General features: G+C 46.5%; 1 protein-coding gene across 2 annotated transcripts in view; it reads left to right on the top strand.

Annotated features, from left to right (window-relative positions):
- Positions 1-26,858, top strand: part of PLPPR3 (phospholipid phosphatase related 3) — a 381,927-nt gene that overhangs the window by 76,835 nt on the left and 278,234 nt on the right. Inside the window, exon 2 of one of the 2 annotated variants that reach the window (XM_073543391.1) lies at positions 21,728-21,854. In XM_073543391.1, coding sequence (XP_073399492.1) covers positions 21,774-21,854 — 81 coding nt within the window. In that variant the 5' untranslated portion in view covers positions 21,728-21,773. Of the gene's footprint in view, positions 1-21,727; positions 21,855-26,858 lie in introns of those variants that run through there. The other variant, XM_073543392.1, reaches the window with a different exon arrangement.

The following is a 26,858-nucleotide window of genomic DNA, read 5'->3' as shown; positions in this document are numbered from 1 at the left end:
TGACGACATCGCATCCACTGCACTGAGACGTCAGACACTGAGGAAGAATGAAGAGAGAAGAAGCATCATCTGACACTCCCTCTTTTACTGTCATTGCTCAGCTGACGGAAGGAGGGGGGCCCGATGCGGGTGCTGGCACTAGGCTTCCCAGATCACGGGCCCCATAGCAGCCACGTGGCCTGCCGAATTGGCAGTACGCCACTGAGCAAAGTGTTAAAATGAACTCACAATGTGTGCAAATGTCATGGTGTAATCAAGGTTCATGTATATTTATGTCCTCACTCCATCTCAAACTGAATCTCTCCAAAATGGAATTTCTTGTGTTTCCCCCCCTCTACTAACCTAATTCTACCAGACATTAAAATTACCTTGGATGGTTCACTCATAATTTACAAGCAGCATGCCCACTGTCTGGGGTTGACACAGAACTTTCCTTTATTCCCTATATCCACTCGCTCACTTGCTAGTGCTGCCCTTACTAGTGTATGGGGCCCAGTGAACAGGTGCATCATGGTCCTGACCTAGCATGCTCATGTGACATGCGCAACCATTTTGATTCTGAACTCGTGAACTGTGGCAGAAGACATTGTGAGGAAGAGGTGACGGGAGAGTGTGAGGAAGCGGCAGGAGGAGAGTGTTAGGAAGAGGTGGGTGGACAGTGTGAGGAAGCGGAGGTTGGACAGTTTGAGGTAGAGGTGGGTGGACAGTGTAAGAAAGTGGCTAGTGGACAGTGTGAGGAAAAGGGAGTTAGACAGTGTGATGAGGCTGCTGAGGGCAGGCAGGGTAGGGGTGGTTGGTGAGGGGAGGTTGTTAAGGGGATGCTTCAGAGGGGAGGCTGCTGAGGGGAGACTGCTGAGGGCAGGTTGCTGAGGCCATGTTGCTGAGGGGAAGCTGCTGAGGGCAGGTTGTTGAGGGGAGGCTGCTGAGGGCTGGTTGCTGAGGACAGATTGCTGATTCCAGACTCAGAGCAGCATAATGCCTGCTCAGTGTGAGAGACAGGCACCTTTAGAGGCTGCAGCCGTAACGGATAGTGTGAGGAAGCTGTGGGTGCATAGTGTGAGGAAACGGCTGGTGCACCGTGTGAGGAAGCGGAGGGTGGACAGTGTGAGGAAGTGGCGTGTGGACAGTGTGAGGAATAGGTGGGTGGAAAGTGTGAGGAAACGGCAGTTGGACGGTGTGAGGAAGAGGCGGGTGGACAGTGTGAGAAAACAGTGGGTGGACAGTGTGGGAAGGCTGATGAGGGCAGGCTGGGGAGGGTAGGCTGCAGAGGGCAGGTTGCGCAGGGCAGGTTGTTGAGGGGAGGATACTAAGAGCAGGTTGCTGAGGGCAGGCAACTGAGGGGAGGTTGCTGAGGCGAGGCTGCTAAGGGCCGATTGCACAGAGCAGGTTGCTGAGGGGAGGAAGCTGAAGGCAGGTTGCTGATTCCAGACTCCTAGAAGAGTGTCACATGCTCAGTGTGGGAGACAGGCTGCAGAGGCAGATAGTGTGAGGAATCGTAGGGTGAACAGTGTGAGGAAGTGGCGGGTAGACAGTGTGTGGAAGAGGCAGGTGGACGGTATAAGGAAACAGTGGGTGGGAGGTGTGAGGAAACGACAGGTGGGTAGTGTGAGGAAACGGCGGGTGGGCAGTGTGGGAAGTCTGTTCTCTTGTGGCAAGAGGTATAGCGTGGATCCAGGATGGTGGCCAACCAGTAGTCGTCATCGCTCAGCATTTTGGCAATGCGGGGGTCCCTTTTTAGGATCTGCAAGGCATAATCTGACATGTGGGCCAATGTTCCCGGTGTCAATGATGCACTGCGAGTGCTGGGTGGAGGAGCACTTTCTGGCAAATCCACATCCCTCCAGTCACGCACAAACCCTGTACCAGACCTTGCCACCCCAATATTTTCTCTTGCCCCACGAGAAGCATCCTCCTCCCCTAAATAGTCATCCCCATCATCATCCTCCTCCTCCTCTTCCTCTTCTTCCTTCACCTCGTCCATTTGAGGTACCGGAGCAGACAATGGCTGACTGTCATCAAGGATTTCCTCCTCATCCTCGGCTGCAGACGCCTGCTCCTTAATGTGCGTCAAAGTTTGCATGAGTAGACGCATAAGTGAGATGCTCATGCTTATGATGGCGTCGTCTGCGCTTACCAGCCGTGTGCATTCCTCAAAACACTGAAGGACTTTACAGAGGTCTTTCAGCTTCAACCACTGCACACCTGTCAACTCCATGTCTGCCCTCAAAGTGCCTGCCCGTGTATCCTCCCACAAATGCATTACGGCCTGCCTCTGTTCGCACAGCCGCTCAACCATGTGCAGGGTGGAGTTCCACCTTGTTGCATCGTCGATAATTAGGCGGTGCTTGGGAAGGTGGAGCAATCGCTGCAGCTTCTGCATACGACTTGAGAGTACCTGCGACTGGTGGATGTGCGAGCACAGTCTTTGAACATTATGGAGCAGGCCTGTTAACTCCGGGTAATTATTGAGGAAGCACTGCACCACCAGGTTCAAGGTGTGAGCCAAACAAAGTATGTGTCTGAGTTTTGAAAGGGCTATGGCTGCCACAAAATTCTGGCCGTTATCACTAACTACCTTGCCTGCCTCAAGATGTAGACTGCCCAGCCATGACTCAGTTTGTCGCTGAAAGTAGTCGGCCAGTACCTCCACGGTGTGTCTGTCGCCCAAACACATCATCTTCAACACAGCCTGCTGACGCTTTCCACTAGCTGATCGATAGGGGGACACCTCGTGTGCAACACTGGCAGCTGCGGATGGAGTGCTCGTGCGACTGCACTCTGTGGACGAGCTTTCGCTTCTGGAGGAGGAGGAAGAGGGTCGAACGCCTACAGCCAACTATTTCCTATACCGTGGGCTAGGCAGCACTGTCCCACCACCGCTGTCCCCTGTGGATCCTGCATCCACCACATTAACCCAGTGCGCTGTGATAGACACGTAACGGCCCTGGCAATGCCTACTGGACCATGCATCAGTTGTGAGGTGCACCTTTCCACTCACTGATTGCATGAGTGCATGGACAATGCAGTCTTTCACATGAAGGTGGAGGGCTGGGATGGCTTTGCGAGAAAAGAAGTGGTGACTGGATAGGTCATAGCGTGGTACTGCGTAGGCCATGAGTTCGCGGAAAGCTGCGCTTTCAACCAACCGATAGGGCATCATCTCTAACGAGATTAGTTTGGCAATGTGGGCATTCAAACCCTGTGTACGTGGATGAGAGGATGAGTACTTTCTTGTCCTACTCATAGTCTCTGGTAGGGTGAGCTGGACTTGAGAGCTGCATATGGTGGAACTAGCGGTGGTCAGGGCGGACTGAGAGAGGGTTGATGATGGTGATGGAGTTCTTTCTGATGGCCTAGATTCAGTCTTTCGTTGATATAACATTGTGATTCCCTGACTGCTTTGGCCTTGCCACGGCAGCTCAACATTTGCTGCTGGTGGTGTGCTAACCAGTGGGCTTACAATGGGGGAAACAATGTAGCGTTGCTGACTACCTTCTTTGGGAGCAGTTGCACATGTGGTACGTGAGGTTTGGTATTCCATCCACGCTTGAAAGTGCATGGTGGTTAAATGTCTAAGCATGCAACTGGTATTCAAATTTCTCAGATTTTTCCCTCGGCTAAAGGTCTTTGCGCACTTCTTACAGATAACCTTTACCTGATCATTAGGATTTTGTTCAAAAAAGTGCCACACTGCACTCTTCCTACTATGGAAGACATTATGCAGCCTTGCACGCTGTGCTATTTTGACCGTGTGTCCAAGCTGTCCTGCAACTCTGTTGGTTTTTGTAACCCGTTTTTGGACTGCTCCGGGCCTGCCAGATAACAGCTGTTGCGATGTCGATGCCTGCTGCGGATGCTCCTCCTCCTCTTCTGAGCTATTGCCAGCAGCACCCTCTTCCCCCAATGGATGCCAATCTGGGTCAACAACTGGGTCATCCATCACCTCCTCTTCAATGTCATGTGCACCTTCCTCTGTGTCACCGTGTATGGTGGTATAGTATGCGGGAAGGGGCACCTGAGTTTCATCAGGGTCTGAATCTGGCTCAGTACACTGCGAGGACAATGTAGTGCTCTGAGTGAATGTACCAGCAGAATGATCTAGCAGTGGCTGTGCATCAGTGCACTACATGTCAGATTCATCTTCGCCTGGGTAATTCACGGTTTGACTTGATAACCCAGACATGGTATATGAAAACAGCTCCATGGAGTAATCTGTAGTGTGGCCTACCGCATCCTTCAATTTTGGTTGGGGTGAAGGACACAAGGAAAGGTGTGGTTCATGACCAGGAGCCTCCAATGATGACTCAGTGCTTTTATTTTTTAAAACTTCAGAAGAGGAGGCGATAGAGCTGGAGGCTGAGTCAGCAATGTACGCCAAAACTTCTTCCTGAAGCTCCGGCTTTAAAAACGGTTTACCTACTCCCAGGAAAGGAAGCCTTCGAGGCCTTGTGGAGCCAGACGATGATGCAGGCTCAACACCTCCAGCATTAGCTGCTATTTTGCTTTTGCCACTACCAGCAGATCCACACCACCACCAACACCATCATTACCAGCTGGCAACCCCCGCCCACTTCCACGGCCTCTTCCACCACACTTCCTCATTTTTTGGGAAAATGTACCCAAAATTCCACAAACTATATGGTACTGTAAAACAAGGTACAAGGTTTTTATATTAGTGGGGAGAATTTTAATCTCCTTACACACTTCTGGTCGCTGTTGGATTGTCTCAGGCCCAGTGTATATTACACCTCTATATCACAGGCTGAATTTTGGATGGTGTAAAAAATATGTATATAGGCGGGGAGAATTTGAATCTCCTTACACACTTCTGGACACTGTTAGATTGTCTCAGGCCCAGTGTATATTACACCTCTATATCACAGGCTGAATTTTGGATGGTGGAAAAAATGTGTATATAGGCCTGGGGAGAATTTGAATCTCCTTACACACTTCTGGACACTGTTGTATTGTGTCAGGCCCAGTGTATATTACACCGCTATATCACAGGCTGAATTTAGCTGGTGTAAAAAATGTCAATATAGGACAGGGGAGAACTGGAAGCTCCTTACACACTTCTGGACACTGTTGTATTGTGTCAGGCCCAGTGTATATTACACCGCTATATCAGAGGCTGAATTTAGCTGGTGTAAAAAATGTCAATATAGGACAGGAGAGAACTGGAAGCTCCTTACACACTTCTGGACACTGATGTATTGTGTCAGGCCCAGTGTATATTACACCGCTATGTCACAGGCAGAAATTGGCTGGTGTATGACAAACTACAAGGTGTATATAGAATTGGGCAGAATTGGAATCTCCCTAGAGTGTAGGTCTGTAAGAACGGACAAACTCCTCGGCTTTTCCTTACAGAGTCACACACAGATAGTTTCACTGTGGCCGTGATAACAGCCGGTACACAGTACTGTGTGAGGAGCGTACACCGCTGTACAGTGTGTGAAAAAATGCACACTCAGTACCTCACCAGGACAAAACAATTAAATTTGGATTGCTTTTAAAAAAGCAGTTTTAACACCAGTGTGCACACAGCAATGCAGCTATCAGGTAGCCTTAGAAGGCAGCCTAATCACCAACAGAGCTGATCCACCAAAATATAGCCTCCCCTTGCACTGCACAGTGACTGGTGTGTTGTACAGGCAAAATCGCTAGCAGCAGAAGCAGTTTTTTTTTTCCTTTTGGCCTTCCTAACGCTCTCCCTACAGAATCAGCAGCAGTAGCAGCAGCTCTCCCTATTCTGAGATCAGCATAAGTAAGATGGCGGTCGGCGTGCACGCCCTTTTATACCCCCTGTGATGCCCCCCAAAGCAAGCCAATCACTTGCATGCCCTTCTCAAAGATGGTGGGGACCGCTGCCTATGTCATCACGTTGCCCACAGTGTCCGTTCTTCCTGATTGGCTGAAAAAGGGCGCTAAAGCATCTTTTGAAACGCGACTTTGGCACAAAAGTCGCCGACCTCGTGGCCAACCTCACCCTAGGGTCGGGTTTCGTTTCATGAAACCCGACTTTGGCGAAAGTCTGCGACTTTTGAATTTTTTCGACCCGTTTCGCTCAACTCTAATGGAAATACATGAAAACAATTTACCCCATCCACAAAAGTTCTCATCTGGTACTGCCACTGATGTGGAAATTTATAGTTGGGTAAATTTACCCCTGTGCGTACTGTGGCCTGCCCAAATTAGACAGAGTCTTATTGAGCGCTCAACTGGAAGAAAAGAACTGTACACAGAGACAGCAATCGATCCTTTCAATGCTCTGAAGCTTTATTAAGCATACCTATATTTATAGATACATGTAGGAAAGGGAGTTTATCTGATTAACATAAAGGCTGACCTTCTAGTGTAATTGGTCAGTTTGAATACATGAACATATATGGAAGAGTTTACCAAAAAAGCTGATTCTAGCAATATAATTTACAGCCTATTGTTTTTACAGTGTCAGCATGTTCTGGTATCGGCTGGCACATCTGGTGTTACTTCCTTATTTCTCATGTCTGCTAGATATTTCCCAAGACACAAGACAATGGGTGTCACGTTGGTTCTCCAGATGGGTTAGGTCATCTCAGGTAGAATGGTTACAAAGTTCAAGACAGCTATGATTATATCTCCAAGCAAGCATATATGAATACACTGTGTTCCAAATTATTATGCAAATGATATTTTTTCTGATTTTCCTAAATAGTCGGTACAAATGACAGTAAGTCTAATAAAAGTCATCACTGGTTAAAGTATACATCAAATTTTGTTGAAGAAACCTCCCAATAATAACAGTATAATCTCCAAAATGATTAAAAACTCAAATTGCACTGTTCCAAATTATTAGGCACAGTAGAATTTCTAAACATTTGATATGTTTTAAAGAACTGAAAATGCTCATTTGTGGAATTTGCAGCATTAGGAGGTCACATTCACTGAACAAAAAGGATATTTTGGAGTTAAATAGCTTAACAGGCCAAGTTACATGTTAACATAGGAACCCTTCTTTGATATCACCTTCACAATTCTTGCATCCATTGAACATGTGAGTTTTTGGAGAGTTTCTGCTTGTATTTCTTTGCATGAAGTCAGAATAGCCTCCCAGAGTTGCTGTTTTGATGTGAACTGCCTCCCACCCTCATAGATCTTTTGCTTGATGATACTCCAAAGGTTCTCTATAGGGTAGATGTCAGGGGAAGATGGTGGCCACACCATGAGTTTATCTCCTTTTATGCCCATAGCAGTCAATGACTCAGAGGTATTCTTTGCAGCATGAGATGGTGCATTGTCATGCATGAAGATGATTTTGCTCCTGAAGGCACGTTTCTGCTTTTTATACCATGGAAGACAGCTGTCAGTCAGAAACTCTATATACTTTGCAGAGGTCATTTTCACACCTTCAGGAACCTTAAAGGGCCCTACCAGCTGTTTCCCCATGATTCCGGCCCAAAACATGACTCCTCCACCTCCTTGCTGACGTCGCAGCCTTGTTGGGACATAGTGGCCATCCACCAACCATCCACTACTCCATCCATCTGGACCATCCAGGGTTGCTCGACACTCATCAGTAAACAAGACTGTTTGAAAATTAGTCTTCATGTATGTCTGGGCCCACTGCAACCATTTCTGCTTGTGCACACTGTTTAGGGGTGGTCGAATAGTAGATTTATGCACCACAGCAAGCCTTTGAAGGATCCTACACCTTGAGGTTCGAGGGACTCCAGAGGCACCAGCAGCTTTAAATATCTGTTTGCTGGTTTGTAATGGCTTTTTAGCAGCCACTCTCTTAATCCAATGAACTTGCCTGGCAGAAACCTTCCTCATTCTGCCTTTATCAGCACAAACATGTCTGTGCTCAGAATCAACCACAAATCTCTTAACACTACAATGATCACGCTTAAGTTTTTGGGAAATATCTAATGTTTTCATCTCTTGACCAAGGCATTGTACTATTTGATGCTTTTCAGCAGCAGAGAGATCCTTTTTATTTCCTAAATTCTTTGAAACCTGTGCCCTGCTTAATAATGTGGAACATCATTCTTAAGTAGCTTTCCTTTAATTGAGCTCACCTGGTAAACTAATTATCACAGGCATTTGAGATTGATTTCAGTGATCCAAAGAGCCCTGATACACAATACCATCCATGAGTTTATTTGATAAACAAAAAATTACATCTTTATGACACTTAAATCCAATTTGCATAATAATTTGGAACACAGTGTATGTAGCAGTGTATAAGAATATATGAGTATATAGCAGTATATAGCCTATAGCAGGCAAGTGAGATCTATTTATACACATATGAAATATATATATTTCCATAACAATCCCCCCTTAGATAGCACTTGCCCTAAAATCCTGCTCCTGGCCCAAAGCGCTGCAACTCTTTTATGCTGCCAGTGGACTGACATACGCCTAACGCATACATCCTCCTCTGTACAGACTTTTCGCAAATGGGCGGTCAAGAGGTCTGTCCCTACTGGGGGTTTGGCAGAATCATAGTCTCATATTCAGCGGAATGCGTGTCCAGGGGTGTGTACTCTTCACGAGGCAGTTCTGGTAGCTGGATGATGGTGTCAGATGAGACATCCAAGGCAGTCAATGGCATCAGATTTGTGGTATCATGGACAGTCTTTTCCATCATCCTGCGGATACAAGGGAGGATAAAACAACCAGCAATTATCGCCAAGATGAATACCACCAGTATGACTGTTCCGGCTTGTGCTAGCATTCTCTGCCACCCGCTCATCCACCCAAAGTATAGGTCCCAGGGGTCAGTAACTCCTGAGTTTTGTTTCAGCTCCTCAGACAACTCAGTGAGTTTTTGTATGGCTACTGTGACTTTACCATTTGGACCAGTATTGTCTGGAATGTAAGTGCAGCATGTGTCTTTGATCATCTTACAAACACCTCCTTTCTCGGCTAGAATCATGTCTAAGGCCATCCTATTCTGGAATGCCATGATGGAAGTGGGGCCTAACTGGTCTGCCAGACCCTTTAAAGCGTCTCGGGTGTAGTTGACGAATCTCTGTTGATTATAATAGATGTAATTTATCCAATCCACATTCTTGTTTATAGTTATCATTGGCAGTAATGACTCAAATCCTGCCTTAACCTGATCTCTGGCCTTGTATTCATCAGGTACCCCCCTTGGCACACCTATGGTGTCTATGTACACATGTGGATCAAAAATACCTTTGGGGGCACTTTCCCTTCTTTCCCTTCTTACCCCGGTACGTGGTGTAGACTCATGTGTGTAGGGAAAAAGGTGGAAGGGCATCAGGATCTTTGCCAGAGCACATTGGCCTATCCAAACACCTTCTAGTCTACTACGTATTTTCATGTCACCACAGATCCAGTATATGTCACCCAAGGAAACCACATGATTGACCAGGTTAACAGTGGTAGTACTAAATTCTGAGCAAAACCCCTCAGTGAAGTTTTTTACATCTCTGCCAGCTCCTGTGCGTGTGTAACAGGTGTAATTACCAGAGTAGATTGTTATCCCTACCCCAGGGGGTGTATCTTTGACCAAGAGTGGGTACTTAGACTTCCAGTTCTCACAAGATGTGGAGTCAGAGGAGTTGGTGTAAATACTGAGGAAGCAGGCCTGTTGGGACTCTGGGATGTTAAGTGGCACTGTACCTAGGTGGGGTCTGGCACCAGCACATGCATAACAGCCGCTCCCATTGTGCTGTTGGGCCGTATATTTTACCCATTCTAGCCAGTAGTTGGTTTCAGCGAACCCTGTCTCTACTGCTAGGGTTTCCTCATAGGTGGGATCTACCAACACTCTCATGTTACTGGGGGCCTGTTGGGGTGCCTTGGGTTTGTCAGCCCTGTTTGCTAGCTTGAATTCTCCTGAGTAGTGTACGGGAGGGCGGCGCCCATCTGTTGACCAGGTACTACTCAGTATATGTGTACCTGCATCGCCTGGAGAGGGATTCTCAATGCTGAGTATGAGTCGGTTACATTCGTCCTTGATGTTGCACCCTTTCACAAAAGCCTGCTTAGTGAGGCGCATGCGGTCAATTAATGATTTACCATCTCTATCCTTTCTGTCCAGGGCTGACTGAGGTTTGTACCCCCAACTTTCTCCTGTGTTCCATGCGGCAGCTCCCCAATATGCACAATCATCTACCCAATGATCATCTACAACACAAATATAATGGGTCCCTTCTCCCAGTCTCTCTAGCCTCTCCAGCCATGTAGGTGAGCAATGCACTATGTCACAGTAATCGAATAGGTATGTGATTATGTGTGCTGATGTGTCAAACCAGAAAATTGTATAGTCCCCCTCTTTGGTAATGTCTTCGGTAAAAGGTGCTCCCACCCCCAGAATTTGTATCACATAGAAAATAAACAGAATCATTCTTGCTTAGGGATGTCTTCTGGTACAGGTGCCTTCTTGCAATGCGATGCGTGGATCCAAGTGGGTCTTCCCTCTAGTTTCACAGAGGTTGGTGTTGTCAGCAGCACTTGGAAGGGACCATCAAATCTGGGATCGAGAGTTCTCCTTACGAACTTCTTCACCAACACCCAGTCACCCGGCTTCAGGGAGTGTGTGCCGAGTACTGATCCTGGATCTGGTAGGGAAGAGAAAACTCAAGAATGGACATCAGCAAGCTTTTTTATCAAACCGTCAAACCGATCACATAAGCAGACAAGGTATCATATTGCATGGTCAACTGCTGGGGGAAGAATACCCCTAACCTGGGGCTAGACCCAAACAGAATCTCAAATGGTGACATTTTCTCCGGGCCTCTGGGAGTGTGCCTGACGCTAAAAAGTGCAATGGGGAGTGTCTCATGCCATGGTTTGTTTGTCTCTTGGGCAACTTTCAGCATCCTATTCTTGAGTGTACCATTCAATCTTTCCACCTTTCCACTGCTCTGTGGGTGGTAGGGAGTGTGTAGGCCTAAGTCTGACCCTACTGCTGACCAGATCTCTTGTGTTAGATTTGCTGTGAATGCAGGTCCCTGATCACTCTCTATCACTTCTGGAACCCCGTATCTGCACACGATTTCTGAGAGCAGCTTCTTGGCAGTAGTCTTTGCCGACTAGTTTCTTACTGGGAAAGCTTCGGGCCATCCTGAGAACACGTCCACGACCACAAGGGCATATTCAAATCCTCCACTCGGCGGCATCTGGATGTGGTCAATCTGGATCCTCTGGAAGGGGTATAGTGGTCTGACCAGATCGTGTGGGGGAACTTTCTCCATTCGTCCAGGGTTGCATTTGCCGCAGGTCAAACAGCTGCTGGTGAACTTGGCTGTGAGGGTGGAGATCCCTGGAGCGAACCAGTAGGCACCAATCAGATCATTCATCTGTCTCTTCGATCTGTGTGTGGGCCCATGTGCCCACTGGACCACCATTGGGTACATGCTTCGGGGGAGGCAGGGCTTGCAGTCCATTGCGTATACCCTTCCTTCCTGGTGCGTCGCCCCCTTTCGCATCCAGCCTTCTTTCTCTTCCTTCGAGGCCTGATCTTGCAGCTTCTTGAACAGGTCCCAGGACGTCATCTCATCAGGTTTCTTGTCTTCAGTCTTCTTGTCTTCAGTCGTCACGTAGTAACCGTCCGGCTCTACGACCTCTTCCTCCTCTCCATGTTGTCTTCCTCTGGCTGCTTCTTTGGCTGCCATATCTGCCATGTTGTTGCCTCGTGCCACTACTGTGTTCAGTTTCCCGTGTGCTTTGACCTTTAACACTGCCACCTTTTTCGGAAGTTCGAGTGCATTCAGCAGGTCCTTAATGGCTCCATGATGCTTCACGGCTGTTCCGCTTGCTGTGATGAAGTCCCTTGCAGCCCAGATGGGTCCAAAGTCATGCGCTATGCCATGCGAGTACCTGGAGTCAGTATAGATGTTTGCAGTTTTGTCCTTCGCAATGTGGCAGGCCTTGGTCAGCGCTATCAGTTCCGCTTCTTGGGCTGACAGGTTAGGCGACAAACTTCTGGACCATAGGATTTCTTGATTGCTGGTCACTGCACATCCCGTGTGGAATTTCCCTTCATCATCTGCAAATCTGGAGCCATCAACGTAGAGGATCAACTCTGGGTTGGTCAGTGGCTCTTCCGCCATGTTAGGTAATCCTGCTGTTTCCTGTTGCATGATGCTGAAACAATCGTGGTCGTCAGTACGGAGCAAGTCCAGATCCTTGTGAAAGGTATCCTGCAGATTTTTATCTGAGGGGTCCAGATCCGTATCCCCCCTAGGGAGAGGGAGTAGAGTGGCTGGATTGAGGACTGTGCATCTGGAGATGGTGACATTATCGGGCAGCAGTAGAGAGCACTGGAGGCGGAGGTGTCTGGCGGTGGAGAGGTGTTTCAGCTGGGTCTGATTGAGGATTGCTGAGATGTCATGCGGAGCTAGGATCTCCAGAGGGTGTCCCAGGATGATGTCAGCAGTCTTGTCCAGGAGGGCGTGTGCTGCAAACACTGCCCTCATGCAGGAGGGGGCCCCCCTTGCAACTGGATCTAGGCGGGCTGAGAAGTAGCCTAGAGGCCTCTGCTTTCCTCTGTGGATTTGTGTCAGGACGCCAGTGGCATGACCTTCTTTTTCCATTAGGTAAAGACGGAACGGCTTCTCGTAGTCAGGGAGGCCTAGTGCTGGCGCGGAGACGATGGAGTCTTTCAATTTCCCGAATGAGATGAAGGCTGCGTCCGACAGGAGGAACGGGGTTGCATTGATGCAATCGTACAGAGGCTGCATTAAGACTGAAGCATCCGGGATCCAGGTTCTGCAATACGAGACGAGACCAAGGAAGGCTTGCAGCATTTTTGGAGTTGTCGGAGGAGCCATCTGCTCCACGGTGGTCTTCTGGTAATCCGTCAGGTGTTTTGTCTGGTGGGCAATACAGTGACCCAGGAACGTAACTCGCTTCTGACACCACTGGACTTTGTTCTTCAAGTCCTTGCATTGCTGCTCCGCCAGGTAGAATAAGAGAGACAAGGAGTGTGCAGCGCAGGTGTCTTCGTCGGCTGCACACAGGAGCAAATCGTCCACGTACTGTAGAAGGACTACTTCTGCATGGTCTGTGATCCAGTTAGCGAGAACAAAAGACATTGCCTTAGTAAACTGTGAGGGGCTATTCTGCGCCTCCTGAGGCATCACTGTCCATGTGTACTGCACACCTTGGTGCGTGAAGGCGAACAGGAACTGGTCATCCGGGTGGAGAGGAACACTGAAGAAGGCGTTGACCAGGTCTATCACCGTGAACACTGTTGCTGTGGCAGGCACATTGGAGAGCAGAGTGTGCGGATTTGGCACAATTGGGGTTTCAAAGATGGTGGCCTCGTTCACCGCCCTCAAGTCATGCACCATCCTGAATTTGGCGGGTTCTCCTTTCGCCGTCTTCTTCCTGACTGGAGAAAGCGGGGTATTGCAGGGCGATGTGCAGGGAACGATGACTCCTATAGCCAGGAAGACCTTCAGTTGGTCAGAGACAGCTTGGCTCTGGGCGATGGACAGGGGGTACTGGGCCTTGCGTGGGTACGGGGTGCCTGGCTTGAGTGTCACCCGCACTGGGGCCACTTGAAGTTTCCCCACGTCCTGGGGCCCTTTTGACCACAGATCTTCTGGTACTACGTCCAGCACCTCCTGGGGTAGGCCTGCATTGGTTGTTTGAGGCTCCTGCAGGGCCGCCAGCATGATTGTCTCCTCTTGGGTCAGGGGTGAGGAGAGCGTCACAGTCCTATCTTCCTGGAACACTATGGTTGCTTTCATCTTCTGCAGTAGGTCCGCTCCCAGCAAGTTGAGTGGGCAGGTTCTTGACGCCACAGACTGGGACAGAACAGAGTGTCCTGGCTGTGTCCCCACGTTCAGAGGCTTTGTGAGCTGGGACTGTCTGGCTTGACCATTGATCCCCACACAGGACACAGAAGATGCTGACAAACAGGCGAGGTCAGGGAGTTCCACGTGTCTCATCACACTTCTGGCTGCACCAGTATCCACAAGAAAAGATCTGACAACGCCATCCACTTCCAGGGAAATTCGGGGCACTGGTCCTACCGGGGGTGTCTTGCATGGTAGGAGTGTGGTGTCTTGTGGACCTGGCTTGCCCCTGTCCTATGGACGGGGTTCTTCATTGTTTCCTGTGTTCCGTTCCTGGCCTGTTCCTCCAGGCGAAGTCTTCGGTTGTGGGGGTGCTCTGCACTGGTTCCGGTAATGGCCAGGCTTTCCACATTTGAAACATTTGACAGTTTTCCTTTCTCTGCGTGGTGGCCGCTTTTCTCCTTCAGTGGCTAACATGAGGCAGGCTGTCTTCCGCACTCCTGGCTGGGATTCAATCCCCTTGGCCACTGTGAGCAGGGTGTCCATTGCTATTGACCTGTATTCTGGTCTGGCCACTATTAGTGGTTTCTTGATTGGTTTTCTCAGTTCATGCACAAAGGCCTGTGCCAGCATCTGCCTGTGTATCTGGTCGTGTATGGTGAAACCCAGGTCCTGGAAGACTTGCATTACTCTGCCATGAAACTTCTCCACCGACTCTGTCTTGTCTTGACTCATGTCCTGCAGGCTGAGGGCCTGTCCAGCCAATCTGCCTTTGGCCCATTCTCTGAGCTGGTCTATTAGCTTTGGCCCTGACTCCCAAGAGTGTGCATTTAGTCCTGCTGGAATTTTAAAGTATTCTTTCATGATTGGCCAGAATGCATCTCCTGCTTTTATTTCCATCACGGCCCAGAGGTTATTCCAGGTTGCTGCATATGTGCGCTGGTTCTGCTGCATTCTTCGGTAGAACGGCATGGGGTTCATCTCTGGGTCTGGCAGATTGTTCAGGATACTGGTCACCTAACTCGGGGTGAAATGCACATGGTGTAAGGGTGGTGCCTCTACCTTTCCCTGTCTATGTGGTGCTTGTGGGTTTCTTTTCCTAGTGCTAGGTAACATATAGGATGTTCCTTCGTCATCATCCTCATCAGAGGAAGGGTTGTGATACTGTGTATTGTGATCAAGCACAGGGAGGTACTGTGGATGCTTTGACTTATGGGGTGTCTTCCTGTACATCTCCCCCCTCTGCTGCAGTGGCAATGCATGAGGATCATAATTTCACCTGGGTGAGAATGTGGTGTTTGCCTGATCCACCTGTCCCTCATCTGCCTCTGCAGCAGGACGTTCTCCCCCTCCCAGCTGAGCGGAGTTGGCTGCCCCCTGCTGTGTCTGAGTGTGTGACTGGTCATTGCCTGCATCAGTGTTAACTTGAGGATCTTCAGCGTCATCCCCTGAGTGCATGAGGGACACTGCTTGTGCATTGTGTGGAACATAAAAGGTCCCCTGCGCTGTTAGAACGGGATACAGTGATACTGGACCGGGATTGGGTGTTGGCCCAGTTGGTACCACTGAACCATGAGAGTGTGAAGAAAGAGGAAGTACAGATGAAAGGCGTGAAGAGAGAGTTTTGGAGCGAGAGCCAGAAGGGAGGGAGGAGATGGGAGGGGTTGAGAGAGCAGGATCAGTGGAGAAAAAGGTGGGAGGGAGACAGTGGCGTAGCAACTGTTTGTGGCGCCCGGGGCGGTCGAAAAATTTGCCGCCCCTTTGGTCGTTGATAATCCGGATGCATCTGAAAAGACCACACTACACTCAAAGATGTCTGCTGTTATTATTTCTAAATTTATAGACTTTCATCTTCTTGATGATGCTGGATGAAGACCTAATGGCTTTTTTTATAATAATTTTTAATAATGTGACAGAAAAAAACAGAAAGTACAAATTATTTTCGAAACTTGGGTTTTGTTTTGTTTTTTTGAGGTTTTTCAATAAAAATAAAACATTCTAAGTATATAATAATATGCAATCATGTGTCCTTTTTTGAATACACTTAAAAACAGATAAAAAAAATTAGAAGGCTAGCACAAAAATGGGCATCAAAGTGGGCTATGAGGTATGGTATTGAAGGGGTTAAATGGCTTTGGGCCACTGATCTAACACCTGATATACATACCTAGTGATGCCCCACATGAAATTCATGTCACTCCAGCCTGGCACAAATGGGTTCTGGGCATCAGAACTTTGATGCCAGTTCAGGTGTTAGATCAGTGGCCCAAGCCATTTAACCCCTTAAATTTAGCTGTTACTTATTCACATGTGTGAAAATTGGTTCTCTGCCCACTTTGATGCCAGTTTTGATGGCCATAACCCATTTGTGCCAGGCTGGATTGACATGAATTTCATGTGTGGCATCACAAGGTATGTAAATCACGTGTCAGATCAGTGGCACAAAGCCATTTAACCCCTTCAATACCATACCTCATAGCCCACTTTGATGCCCATTTCTGTGCCAGCCTTCTAATTTTTTTTATCTGTTTTTAAGTGTATTCACAAAAGGACACATGATTGCATATTTATTATATACTTTTATTTTTATTGAAAAACCTGAAAAAAACAGAAAATAAAAAATAGCCGAATAAGAAACCAACTTCAGCATTCGTCAATCTCCAGGACTCAAGGCCTGAGGCTGTCAAGGACCAGGTTGACCGGGCGGTGTGTGGCAGGCCGCAGGCAGGTCACGTGTCTCCCTCGTCCTCCCCTCACAGATATCACGGGCAACCCGGCAGCGCTTCCCGCCGTCCCCCTCACTCACCGGCTCCTGTGTCCCTCCCGGGATCCGCTCTGAGTCCTGCTGCGCCGGCTCAGCGCGAACACCTCCTCCAGGAGCAGACGGGTCTCTGAGTGCGCCCGCCGCCAAGCACCGGCTCAGGAGCGGACAGCAGCCGAGGCTCCAGTCCAGCAAGCCAGGTACTAGAAGAATTTGAAAGCGCCTGCACTGTGCGCCTCCGCGGAGTCCGCGCTGTTCTCCCACAGGCCACAGAGTGACAGAGAAGAGGAATTGAATTGCTGCCGCGCCGCCCCCACACACGTGCCGCCTGGGGCGGACCGCCCCCTCCGCCCCCCCCACGCTGCGCCACTGGAGGGAGAGATAGACGTGAAAGCGAGGAAAGAGCAGAGGGAGGAGGGGGAGCCGGGCGCTTCCCCTTTCCAGCAGCCAGGGCAGGCATACTGAGACTTGCAGTACTCGCTCCCTGTAGGGAGGGGCGCGGAGCACCACAGGCGGCACAGGTCTCCCTGTACAATGGATTCTGCTGAGAGCAGACCTCACACACCCAGTATTGCCCTTCACCATAGGGTGGAGGTGCAGATGGTTTCATACGTTTTGCAAACTTGTACACATAAAAATCATTTCCTGGTGTGTCCACATATCTCTCAGTGGCTCCACACCAACTTATTCACCATGGTAAAAAAAACTTCAAAAACAGGGGATAAGAATAAAATAAAACTGACAAGAGGGGGAAAAATAGAAAAATTCAAAAACTCGAAAACAGGTAATCACTCTTTGAGAAAAAAGAATTGAACTGAAAAGAAAAAAAGTAAAAACTGATAAACTGTCACAAAAAAACGTGGAAGAAAAACTCGGAAGAAAAATTAAAAGAGATAAAAAAGGAAAAAAAGGAAACATTTTTAAAAGATTTTAAAAGGATAATAAACCAAAAAGTTGATAAGATCAAAACGTATATAAACTTTGAAAAACGAATCCACTCAGAAAAACCAAAAAGACCAAATATATGGAAAAATGGAGGGAAAAAGGAAAGAAAAAACACAAAAGTTGGTAAACCTTGGTAAAACGCTGCAAAAATAAAAATAAAAATCTGAAAATTAATACAGCCTCCAACAATAAAAAAAAAAAGTGTTAATTCAGAATGCAGGCACTCAACTGCCTCTTTTTATGCCTGCGTCTCTGCAAAATCTGAGAACAATGTAATGGGACGGGGGGGGGATGAAGTGTCCACAGACTCAGCTTTCCCAAACCTTCTAACCCTGCAGTAACTACCAAAAATGCAAAATAAAATTATGCAAACAGCAGAGTGTAAAACAAAAATGTAACAACATGAAAATATGTATATCAGGGACACACCCTACAGGCAAAAAGAGGAAGTGCAAAAAGACTTTTAGACTTTCCAGTCCCGGGTCTACATGGAAAGCAAACGGCACATCACGGGGTGGCAAACACAGAGACGCCCGGGGAGAGAGATCGAAAGCCCTTGTTTTGTGACGCGTATGTGAAACAGCTGCTGGTAACCGATAACTGCCAACCACACTGGGTGCACTGCGCTGGTGACCCGGGAATGTTAACACGCTGTACCGGACGTCCTGGCTGGCTCATCAGTATCAGTAATGTGATAACTCCCACTATGTTGCCACCACCTGATGCCTGGGTCGGCTTCGCCTGTCCTTCCCTGTGACCAGGTGTGTTGGTGGCAACCTGTCAAGTGGTTTGGTCTGCAATATCTCCCCTAAGCTAACACCACCGCGTGGCCTGGTGTGGGCACTGTTGTCCCTTCCTGTGCACGGGTGTTTGTTGTGATAGCTTGATGTGAGATTTGCCTCGTGATATCTCCGAAAGGCCCCCACCACCTGTCCCTGGGCAAGGCTTCACCTGTCCTCCCCCTGTGTCCAGGTGTATTTGTGAGGACCTATCTGAGTGGGTCAAACTCCCCTGTTATGGGTCTACCATCAACCACAAACACAAATCTGTCACAATTTTCCACCAACTCTCTCACCCGGATCTGGGACACACAGAACCACAGCAGACACTTAGCTTATCCCAGGGTTTGGATAAGGGTGGACTTTTTACACTCTACCTGGGATACGGTGGTGACCACACCTGACCGGCTAGGGGTACAGACCCGGGCTGGACACGGGACATTCAGGCAAGATGACAGAATTTTCTTACCTTACTTATGGAGCTGCAGCCTCCGTCCCATGGGCCAGGCCCATAACGGCACCCCCGTCTTTCCGGTCAGCTGGGTCCCCATGTGTTTCGTCCAAAGCCCAACGTTGGGCGCCAAATTGATGTGGAAATTTATAGTTGGGTAAATTTACCCCTGTGCGTACTGTGGCCTGCCCAAATTAGACAGAGTCTTATTGAGTGCTCAACTGGAAGAAAAGAACTGTACACAGAGACAGCAATCGATTCTTTCAATGCTCTGAAGCTTTATTAAGCATACCTATATTTATAGATACATGTAGGAAAGGGAGTTTATCTGATTAACATAAAGGCTGACCTTCTAGTGTAATTGGTCAGTTTGAATACATGAACATATATGGAAGAGTTTACCAAAAAAGCTGATTCTAGCAATATAATTTACAGCCTATTGTTTTTACGGTGTCAGCATGTTCTGGTATCGGCTGGCACATCTGGTGTTACTTCCTTATTTCTCATGTCTGCTACATATTTCCCAAGACACAAGACAATGGGTGTCACGTTGGTTCTCCAGACGGGTTAGGTCATCTCTGGTAGAATGGTTACAAAGTTCAAGAGAGCTATGATTATATCTCCAAGCGTAGATCCTTATGGATAAAATGTTTTTTCGGACTCACTGTGCGCTGCTAGACATAGTTCAGTCGTACAACATAAAGGGTATTAACAATTTAATTCCCAACGCGTTTCGAAGTTTCTAATACTTCTTCCTCAGGGGATGACATCCCCTGAGGAAGAAGTATTAGAAACTTTGAAACGCGTTGGGAATTAAATTGTTAATACCCTTTATGTTGTACGACTGAACTATGTCTAGCAGCGCACAGTGAGTCCGAAAAAACATTTTATCCATAAGATCTACACTGGCGGTCACGGAGTGGACCTTCGGGCGTGCAGCAGCTGACAGTCGATTATGTGCCTTTATTTCCCCTGGAAAAGGTGAGTGAATTTCTTATCCTCTACTCCCAGTACTACCCGGATAAGACCCTATTGCGCCTTCTTTTTCCTTTAGCTCCTTGTATACTATATCTCCAAGCGAGCATATATGAATATGTAGCAGTGTATAAGAATATATGAGTATATAGCAGTATATAGCCTATAGCAGGCAAGTGAGATCTATGGATACACATATGAACTATATATATTTCCATAACACCACTACCACTTGGCTTTACTTTTTTCTATGGCTCTGCCCTTACAGCACCCAGTGTAAAACAGTGAAAATACAAAATTAGGAGACATGTACCATACATTGGCTGACCCATGGCCATTAGATAACCTGCCGATAGCAACATGCAAGTTGATTGGCAGACATATAGCCTGTTTAGACAGGATGACAGCATTTCCATGCTTACAGATCGATTATAATACAATTGCTCTGGGCACAGAATGTCATTGCTTTCAACAGCTCATGTCCTGTTTACACAAGAACATGTGCTGCGGAGAATAATGATTTTTAAGCAAGCATTTTGCTAGTTCATCGTGTGATTGGCAGCTTGGTTAGACAGGTCAATTATCAGGAAAAGAGGGTTTCAGATAATCAGCTAATGTAAATGCATTATATATGTGTGTTCACACTTTGAACCTGCATTTGCTGCGGTTTTCAAAAATAGCGGCAAAAATTGTTTTTACAGTTTTACAGTTATAGGGGCCATATAATGCACTGCTGCCTCAACCTGTGAATACAGCCTAAGAAAGGACCACTGTCCAAGTTGTGAATTTCTACATAAAAGCAACTTACTGTTTATGTTTCATCTTTTAACCACTTTAGGTTTCCAAACACGCCAAGCAGTTAAAAAAAGTGAGCTGACTATTCTTCATGCGTCTTCCACTCTGAAGAAGCTCTATACTTTACACGTCAAGGTGGTTTCAAATACAGAGGGTTTTTTTTTAAACACCAATGCCGTTTTAATGCAGTATTTTTTTGAGCCTACAGGAGGATCCAACAGGAATGAGTTTTCTAGTGGTAACCGTTTCAGGAAACCCTTCTTTATCCTACATGTATACAGCAGTTTTCCCAATCAAAGTCGCTCCAGCAGTTGTTTTCTCAAAGCGCCTTCGTCAGCGATCTTGCCATCATTCTGGCGGCGCAAGCAAGTTTTACTCTAAACTGTCAAGTATAGAGAGCCAAACTCGAAGAATTAGCATGTACTTTCTTTTAACCACTTCATGATTTCTGAATCTTAAAGCAGATAATTTAAGCAACATAAGGCAGAGCATGTGCAGAGCAGTCTCGTATTGACATAGCGGTGCATATTGCTAATTTTATGGGACACTTTTGAGGTACTTCTTCAGGATGATATCAGCCAGAATCCACCTGAAAAAGATGTTTTATGCAGATTGACGATTCTTCATGTGTCTCCCACTCTGAAAATATGCTATGCTGTACAATACAGGTCAATGGTTTGCCAGCATTCATGCTTGAAAAATCACTAGTGGTTTCTTAATTGTTGAATGGACTTAATAAAAAAACGATACATAAGCTCCAGGAAGAAAGACACCTAAAAACACAGGAAAAAAAAACACTGGCATCATAAAACGTAAAAAAGGGTTTCAGAAAACTGACAAAAAGTGCTTAAAAAGATGTTTCAATATAAAAAAAAAACAGGTGTTCTCTACAGCATGTTCCACTCACTGAACTTATGAACAGAAAATTGGTTATACAATATAAATGAATAGGAAAGTCTTTCAAGCATTTTTTGAGCAATTGTTCAGCCTTTTTTTTAAATGGACACGCTCCAAAAGGCTCCTCAAAAAACTGAGTGTGTATGTACCCTTAGTCCTTCCTTTACTGTATACTTCACATTTCTTGTCAGTCCTTTGGCTCAAAAATACTGCATAAACAACTGCCACAAAAACTGCTTTTCCTAAACTGCTGTCTGGTAAACCTCAATACATGCTAAAACAGGATTAAAAATGGTAATTTAACAGGGAAAATATTAAGAAATTGTATTAAAAAAGTCTTATTTGCTTCTTAAATCCACAGGCGTCCTACGGACCCCTCTGTCTGACCAGTCACCCCACTGAGTGCGATGATATCCCCTAAGGAGAAAAGCAAAGTTCACCCCCCCAAGGACAGTATGACTCTGTTGCCTTGCTTCTACTTTGTGGAGGTGAGTAAAGACAGCCAAATGATCAATCGCGCAATCCTAAAGGGTTATTCCCATTTTAAATAGGTGATCCCTAAACAATCGCAGACATGGAAAAAAAAAAGAGTAAAATAGTACCCACTCTCTCTAGGTCCAGCGTAAGCTGTCAGCCACTGATCCTCTCTCTCTGCTTAGGTTACAGAGGTGACGCCACATTGACACCATACATCAATGCTACAGCAACCTCAGAGCTTAGCGGTTTATGGCATCTGCATGAGCAGAGCTGCTGAGCTCAGTGATTGGCTGCAGCGGTTATGTGAAGTCCCCACTACAGCCAGAACATAGAGCCATAAGCAGCAGTGGAGAGTCAGCACTGGATGCAGGAAAGATAAATACCATATTATTTTTACATTTTTAAAGGGTTCCCAAGAAATTGGATTTTCTGCTAAGTATTTGCTTGTGCAAATTCTGATGAGTTTTAAAGTGCCAACATACTAGCATAGTGCAAAAAACATCAACAGAGAAAATTGCCAAAAGTTGTGAATGTCACTATGATTTTCACCGTTTCCATATCAAATGTTGACATGTATGTCTTCCCCATGCCTTCGTCGCAATGATATCATAGAAAGTAAGTACTGCTTTGGATTTCACTGTCACCTCCACTGCAGAAGAAAATCCACAACAATCTTGCTACAGATTTTGTTGCTGAAAAGGTACAGATTTGCCGCACATTTTACTAACAGAATGAAAAATGATATGCCGTGGAATTGAAAAAGGCAGTGCCTATCAATTTACCCTGCAGAATTTCCTCTCTAGCTTTTGAATAAGATTTCATGAACTCTCATTCACAACGCTGCTACTGTAATGCGCAAATCCACTGCAAATTCCCCACAAGGGAAAATATATACTATTAGACAACCAATGCTGTATAAAAAAAAAATTAGATATTTACTGCTAATTAGAGACGCAATAGGTGCAGCTTGCATTCTAGCACAGCATCAGCTTATCTGAATCATGTACAGTTGTGTGAAAAAGTGTTAGCTCCTTCCTGATTTCCTGTTCTTTTGATATTTGTAACACTTAAATGTTTCAGATCACCAAACAAATTTAAATATTAGACAAAAGCAATACAAGTAAACACAGAATGCAGTTTTTAAATGAAGGTTTTTATTATTAAAGGAAACAGATATTCAAACTTACAAAGCCCTGTGTAAAAAAAAGTGATGGCCCTCCCCCATTAAAACATAAATTGAGTCTGATTTATCACATATTTGGGAAGCTGAGTTTAAATTCCCTAGCCACACCCAAGCGTGATTACTGCCACACCTGTTTTCAATCAATAAATCACTTAAATATGACCTGTCTAGACATCATGCCACGATCCAAAGAAGTAATTGAACCAATGAGAAACAAAGTGTTAGGAACGGCAGAACGCACTAATAAATAAATAATAATATGTGCGTTCGCCGCCCGGGGTCCAGCATCCAGTAGGTGTTACACCGCTGCTAGATAATGGCAGACGCACAATATGGCGGTATATCGCACACGGGTTGAATGTCACACGGTGTGCATTGAGCGTACTCTGTTATCACCACAGAGACGCTTGGAACTTAAATGTAAATGCTGAGCCTGTTGATCTCACAGGTCTCAGCGGTGTGCACACACGGTATACGGTCACAGGACTAGGCCCACGACTCAGGGACAATGTCCATCTAGACCTACCATGCGAGGCACACTGTCAGACGCTAGTGCTGTAAGATGTGAACTGTGGCCTGTAGCGTGCCACTGACTGGTGCTGACTCTATGACTAAGTCCCTATCCACACACGTAATATCAGAGGGAGGGGATCTTAATGAGTCATTCGCAGGCACATGCATTCATCATCATTCACACAGATAGCAATAAGAGTCTATACTAGCACATGGCCGAGCGGCCATGCAGGTCTTTTATAGCCGTGCACTTCCGGGACCTTCCAGATCTCTCTGAGATGGACCAATCAGATCAGGAGAAGGACCTGAGCATGTGACTTCCGATCTCCACTGGGAGATAGTCTCGTGAGCATGCCCAGTAGCGTGGCGAGAGGACTTAGTCTCTGGAGTGGCTTGCTGCAGAGCATGTTACGATACTATTGCTGGTCCAGAGGTGGCAACAACAACCAGACCCAGAGAACTGGTCTGAGCAGGGCGTCTGGATCGCCGAGATTGCTGTGCAGGTCCCTAAGAGATCGGAGGGGAATGGGAGACCGTTGGCTGCGTGGCTCTGGATTCCTGCTGTGCAGCTGCAGGAACCCGCCGCCTAACACAAAGTAATTGAAATCTATCAGTCTGGAAAAATTTATAAAGCCATTTCTAAAGGTTTGGGACACCAGCGAACCATGAGAGAGCCATTATCCACAACTGCAAAATCATGGAACAGTGGTGAACCTTCCAAGGAGTGACTGGCCAACTAAAATTACCTCAAGAGAGCAGAAACAACTCATCCGAGAGGTCACAAAAGCCCCCAAACAACATCCAAAGAACTGTAGACCTCACTTGCCTCAGTTAAGGTCAGTGTTCACGACTCCACGTTAAGGCCAGAGTCACACTACCGTACACTATGGCCAAGTGCTATGCGATAAAACATTGCATAGCACTTGGCCCAGTGTTACTCTATGGGGCAGCTCACATCTGCAATTATTTTCTCATGCCGAATCGACATGCTAGAACAATCACAGAATGCTGCGATTGGCACCGAGGCTTGGCCAAGTATCGACTCACTGAAACCCATATAAGTTTAGATATCATCCGAGTGCAGTGCGATATACTCCGAAACAAGCAGCGAAGGAGATGAATAAATTACTTTCTCCACCTCCTCTGCAGCTGTGCTCCGGTACTCTCTGTGTGAGAGAAAAGGAGCATAGTAGCATGACACTCAGCTTTCAGTCGCAGCAGAGCAGGAGCCGAGGGTCATTAGCATATCGCATCCAATGCTCTTGCATCGGATGCCATATACTAGTGTGTCTCCAGCCTAAGAAAGAGATTGGTCTGCATGGCAGATTTCCAAGACGAAAACCACTGCTGAACAATAAGAACATAAAGGCTTGACTCCGTTTTGACAGAAAACATCTTGATGATCCCCAAGACTTTGAGAGAATACTCTGTGGACTGATGAGATAAAAGTTGAACTTTTTGGAAGGTGTATGTCCCGTTATAGCTGGCATAACATTAAAACAGCATATCAGAAAAGGAACATCATACCAACAACAAAGTATAGTGGTAGTAGTATGATGGTCTGTCGCTGTTATGTTGCTTCAGGATGTGGAAAACTTGTTGTGGAAAAAGGAACCATGAATTCTATCTACCAAAAAATCTTGAAGGAGAATGTCCTGCCACCTGTTCGTGACCTCAAGCTGAAGTGCTCTTGGGTTATGCAGTAGGACAATAAACCAAAACACACACGGCAAGTCCACCTCTGACTGGCTTAAGAAAAATAAATTTAAGAATTTGGAGAGGCCTAGCCAAAATTCTGACTTTAATCTGCGGCATGACCTTAAAAAGCTGATTCATGCTCTAAAAACCTCCAGTGTGGCTAAACTACAGCAATTCTGCATAGATCAGCAGGCCAAAATTCCTCCAGAGCATTATAAAAGACTCAGTGCCAGTTATCACAAACACTTGATTGCAGTTGTTGCTCCTGAGAGTGACCCAACCAGTTATTAGGTTTAGGGGCAATCACTTTTTCACACAGGTCCCTGTAGGTTTCGATTTCTTTTTTCCCTAATAATAAAGCCCTTCATTTAAAAACTGCATTTTGTGCTTACTTGTGTTATCTTTGTCTAATATTTAAATTTGGTGATCTGAAACATTTGTGTGACAAAGATGCAAAAAATAGGAAATCAGGAAGGGGCAAACACTTTTTCACACAATTGTATGTGTAATGTCCAAAGCTATAATCCCAGATCGAACCGCAGACACCATTCTAATATAAAAAACATGTAACCAATACTTACAAGGCAAAAGTTATGTAACAAAAATACTAGCACATCTTTCTGAGCATGAGTGGAGACTAGAGTTGAGTGACTTTTGTTTTTATAGGGTTGAGTTTCGTTTCATGAAACCTGACTTTTCCAAAAGTCGGGTCGGTCGAGCAAAATCGGCTGACTATAGGGAAAAGTCGGGGGGTCCGACCGAAACACGAAACCCAATGTAAGTCAATGGGGAATTAAAGTCGGCAGTGAGAGGAGGACAGGAAAAACACCTACAGTGCCCATTTGAATGCCAAAAGCATCAATTCTTATTACTTAAGCTTGTCAACCTTAATTTACTTCATAATACTAGTTACGCACTGAAAAATGGGGGTTATTTGGCTACAGTTGTGGGGGGGTATGGCTGGCTCCAGGTTTTCGTGGGCCCAGGGCCAAAGAGCGCCACTTTAACACATACCACAACTCATGCTGCTCCAATACAGCAGAGAAATAGCGGTATAGTACAATGAAAAATACTTCACTTTTTACATCTCATGATGAGGCCCATCTATTTCTCCATACAGAATCATTGGTCCCATATAATGTTTGAAACAGTATATGATGACCTCCAGTGTCTGATGTCCACCTTTGGAATGTTCCAGTGTAAGGTGGGCCCCATATATCATTCACCAGAGTATATTGCTCCCCAAAAATTGCTATCCCAACATTGAAAACAATTACATAAGTCTCCTTGCTAGGGAATCCCTGCACTACTCTGAACTCCTTGTCGTCCCCATCTTCCATCTCACTGCACTTGGCTGTTTAGGCCCTCCCACTGGCAGAGACACTTTTGCGTACTATGCGGTGCCCTGTGCCAGTGCCATCGCCCATGAGTATGCCCCCCCACCTGCTCAAGGAACCTGCACTTTCATCTGCACCTTCCTCTTTGTCACCGTGTAAGGTGGTATAGTATGTGGGAAGGGGAACCTGAGTTTCCTCTGGGTCAGATTTTGGCAGTGTAGAGTGCGAGGGGAATGTAGTGGTCTGGGTCAATGTACCAGCAGCATCATCCAGCAGTGGCTGGG

The sequence above is a fragment of the Dendrobates tinctorius genome, unplaced genomic scaffold, assembly GCF_039654945.1.
Source record: "Dendrobates tinctorius isolate UK_male_01 unplaced genomic scaffold, ASM3965494v1 ptg000132l, whole genome shotgun sequence".
NCBI classification, from domain to species: Eukaryota; Metazoa; Chordata; class Amphibia; order Anura; family Dendrobatidae; genus Dendrobates; species Dendrobates tinctorius.
This window is presented reverse-complemented; position numbering and strand designations above follow the sequence as displayed.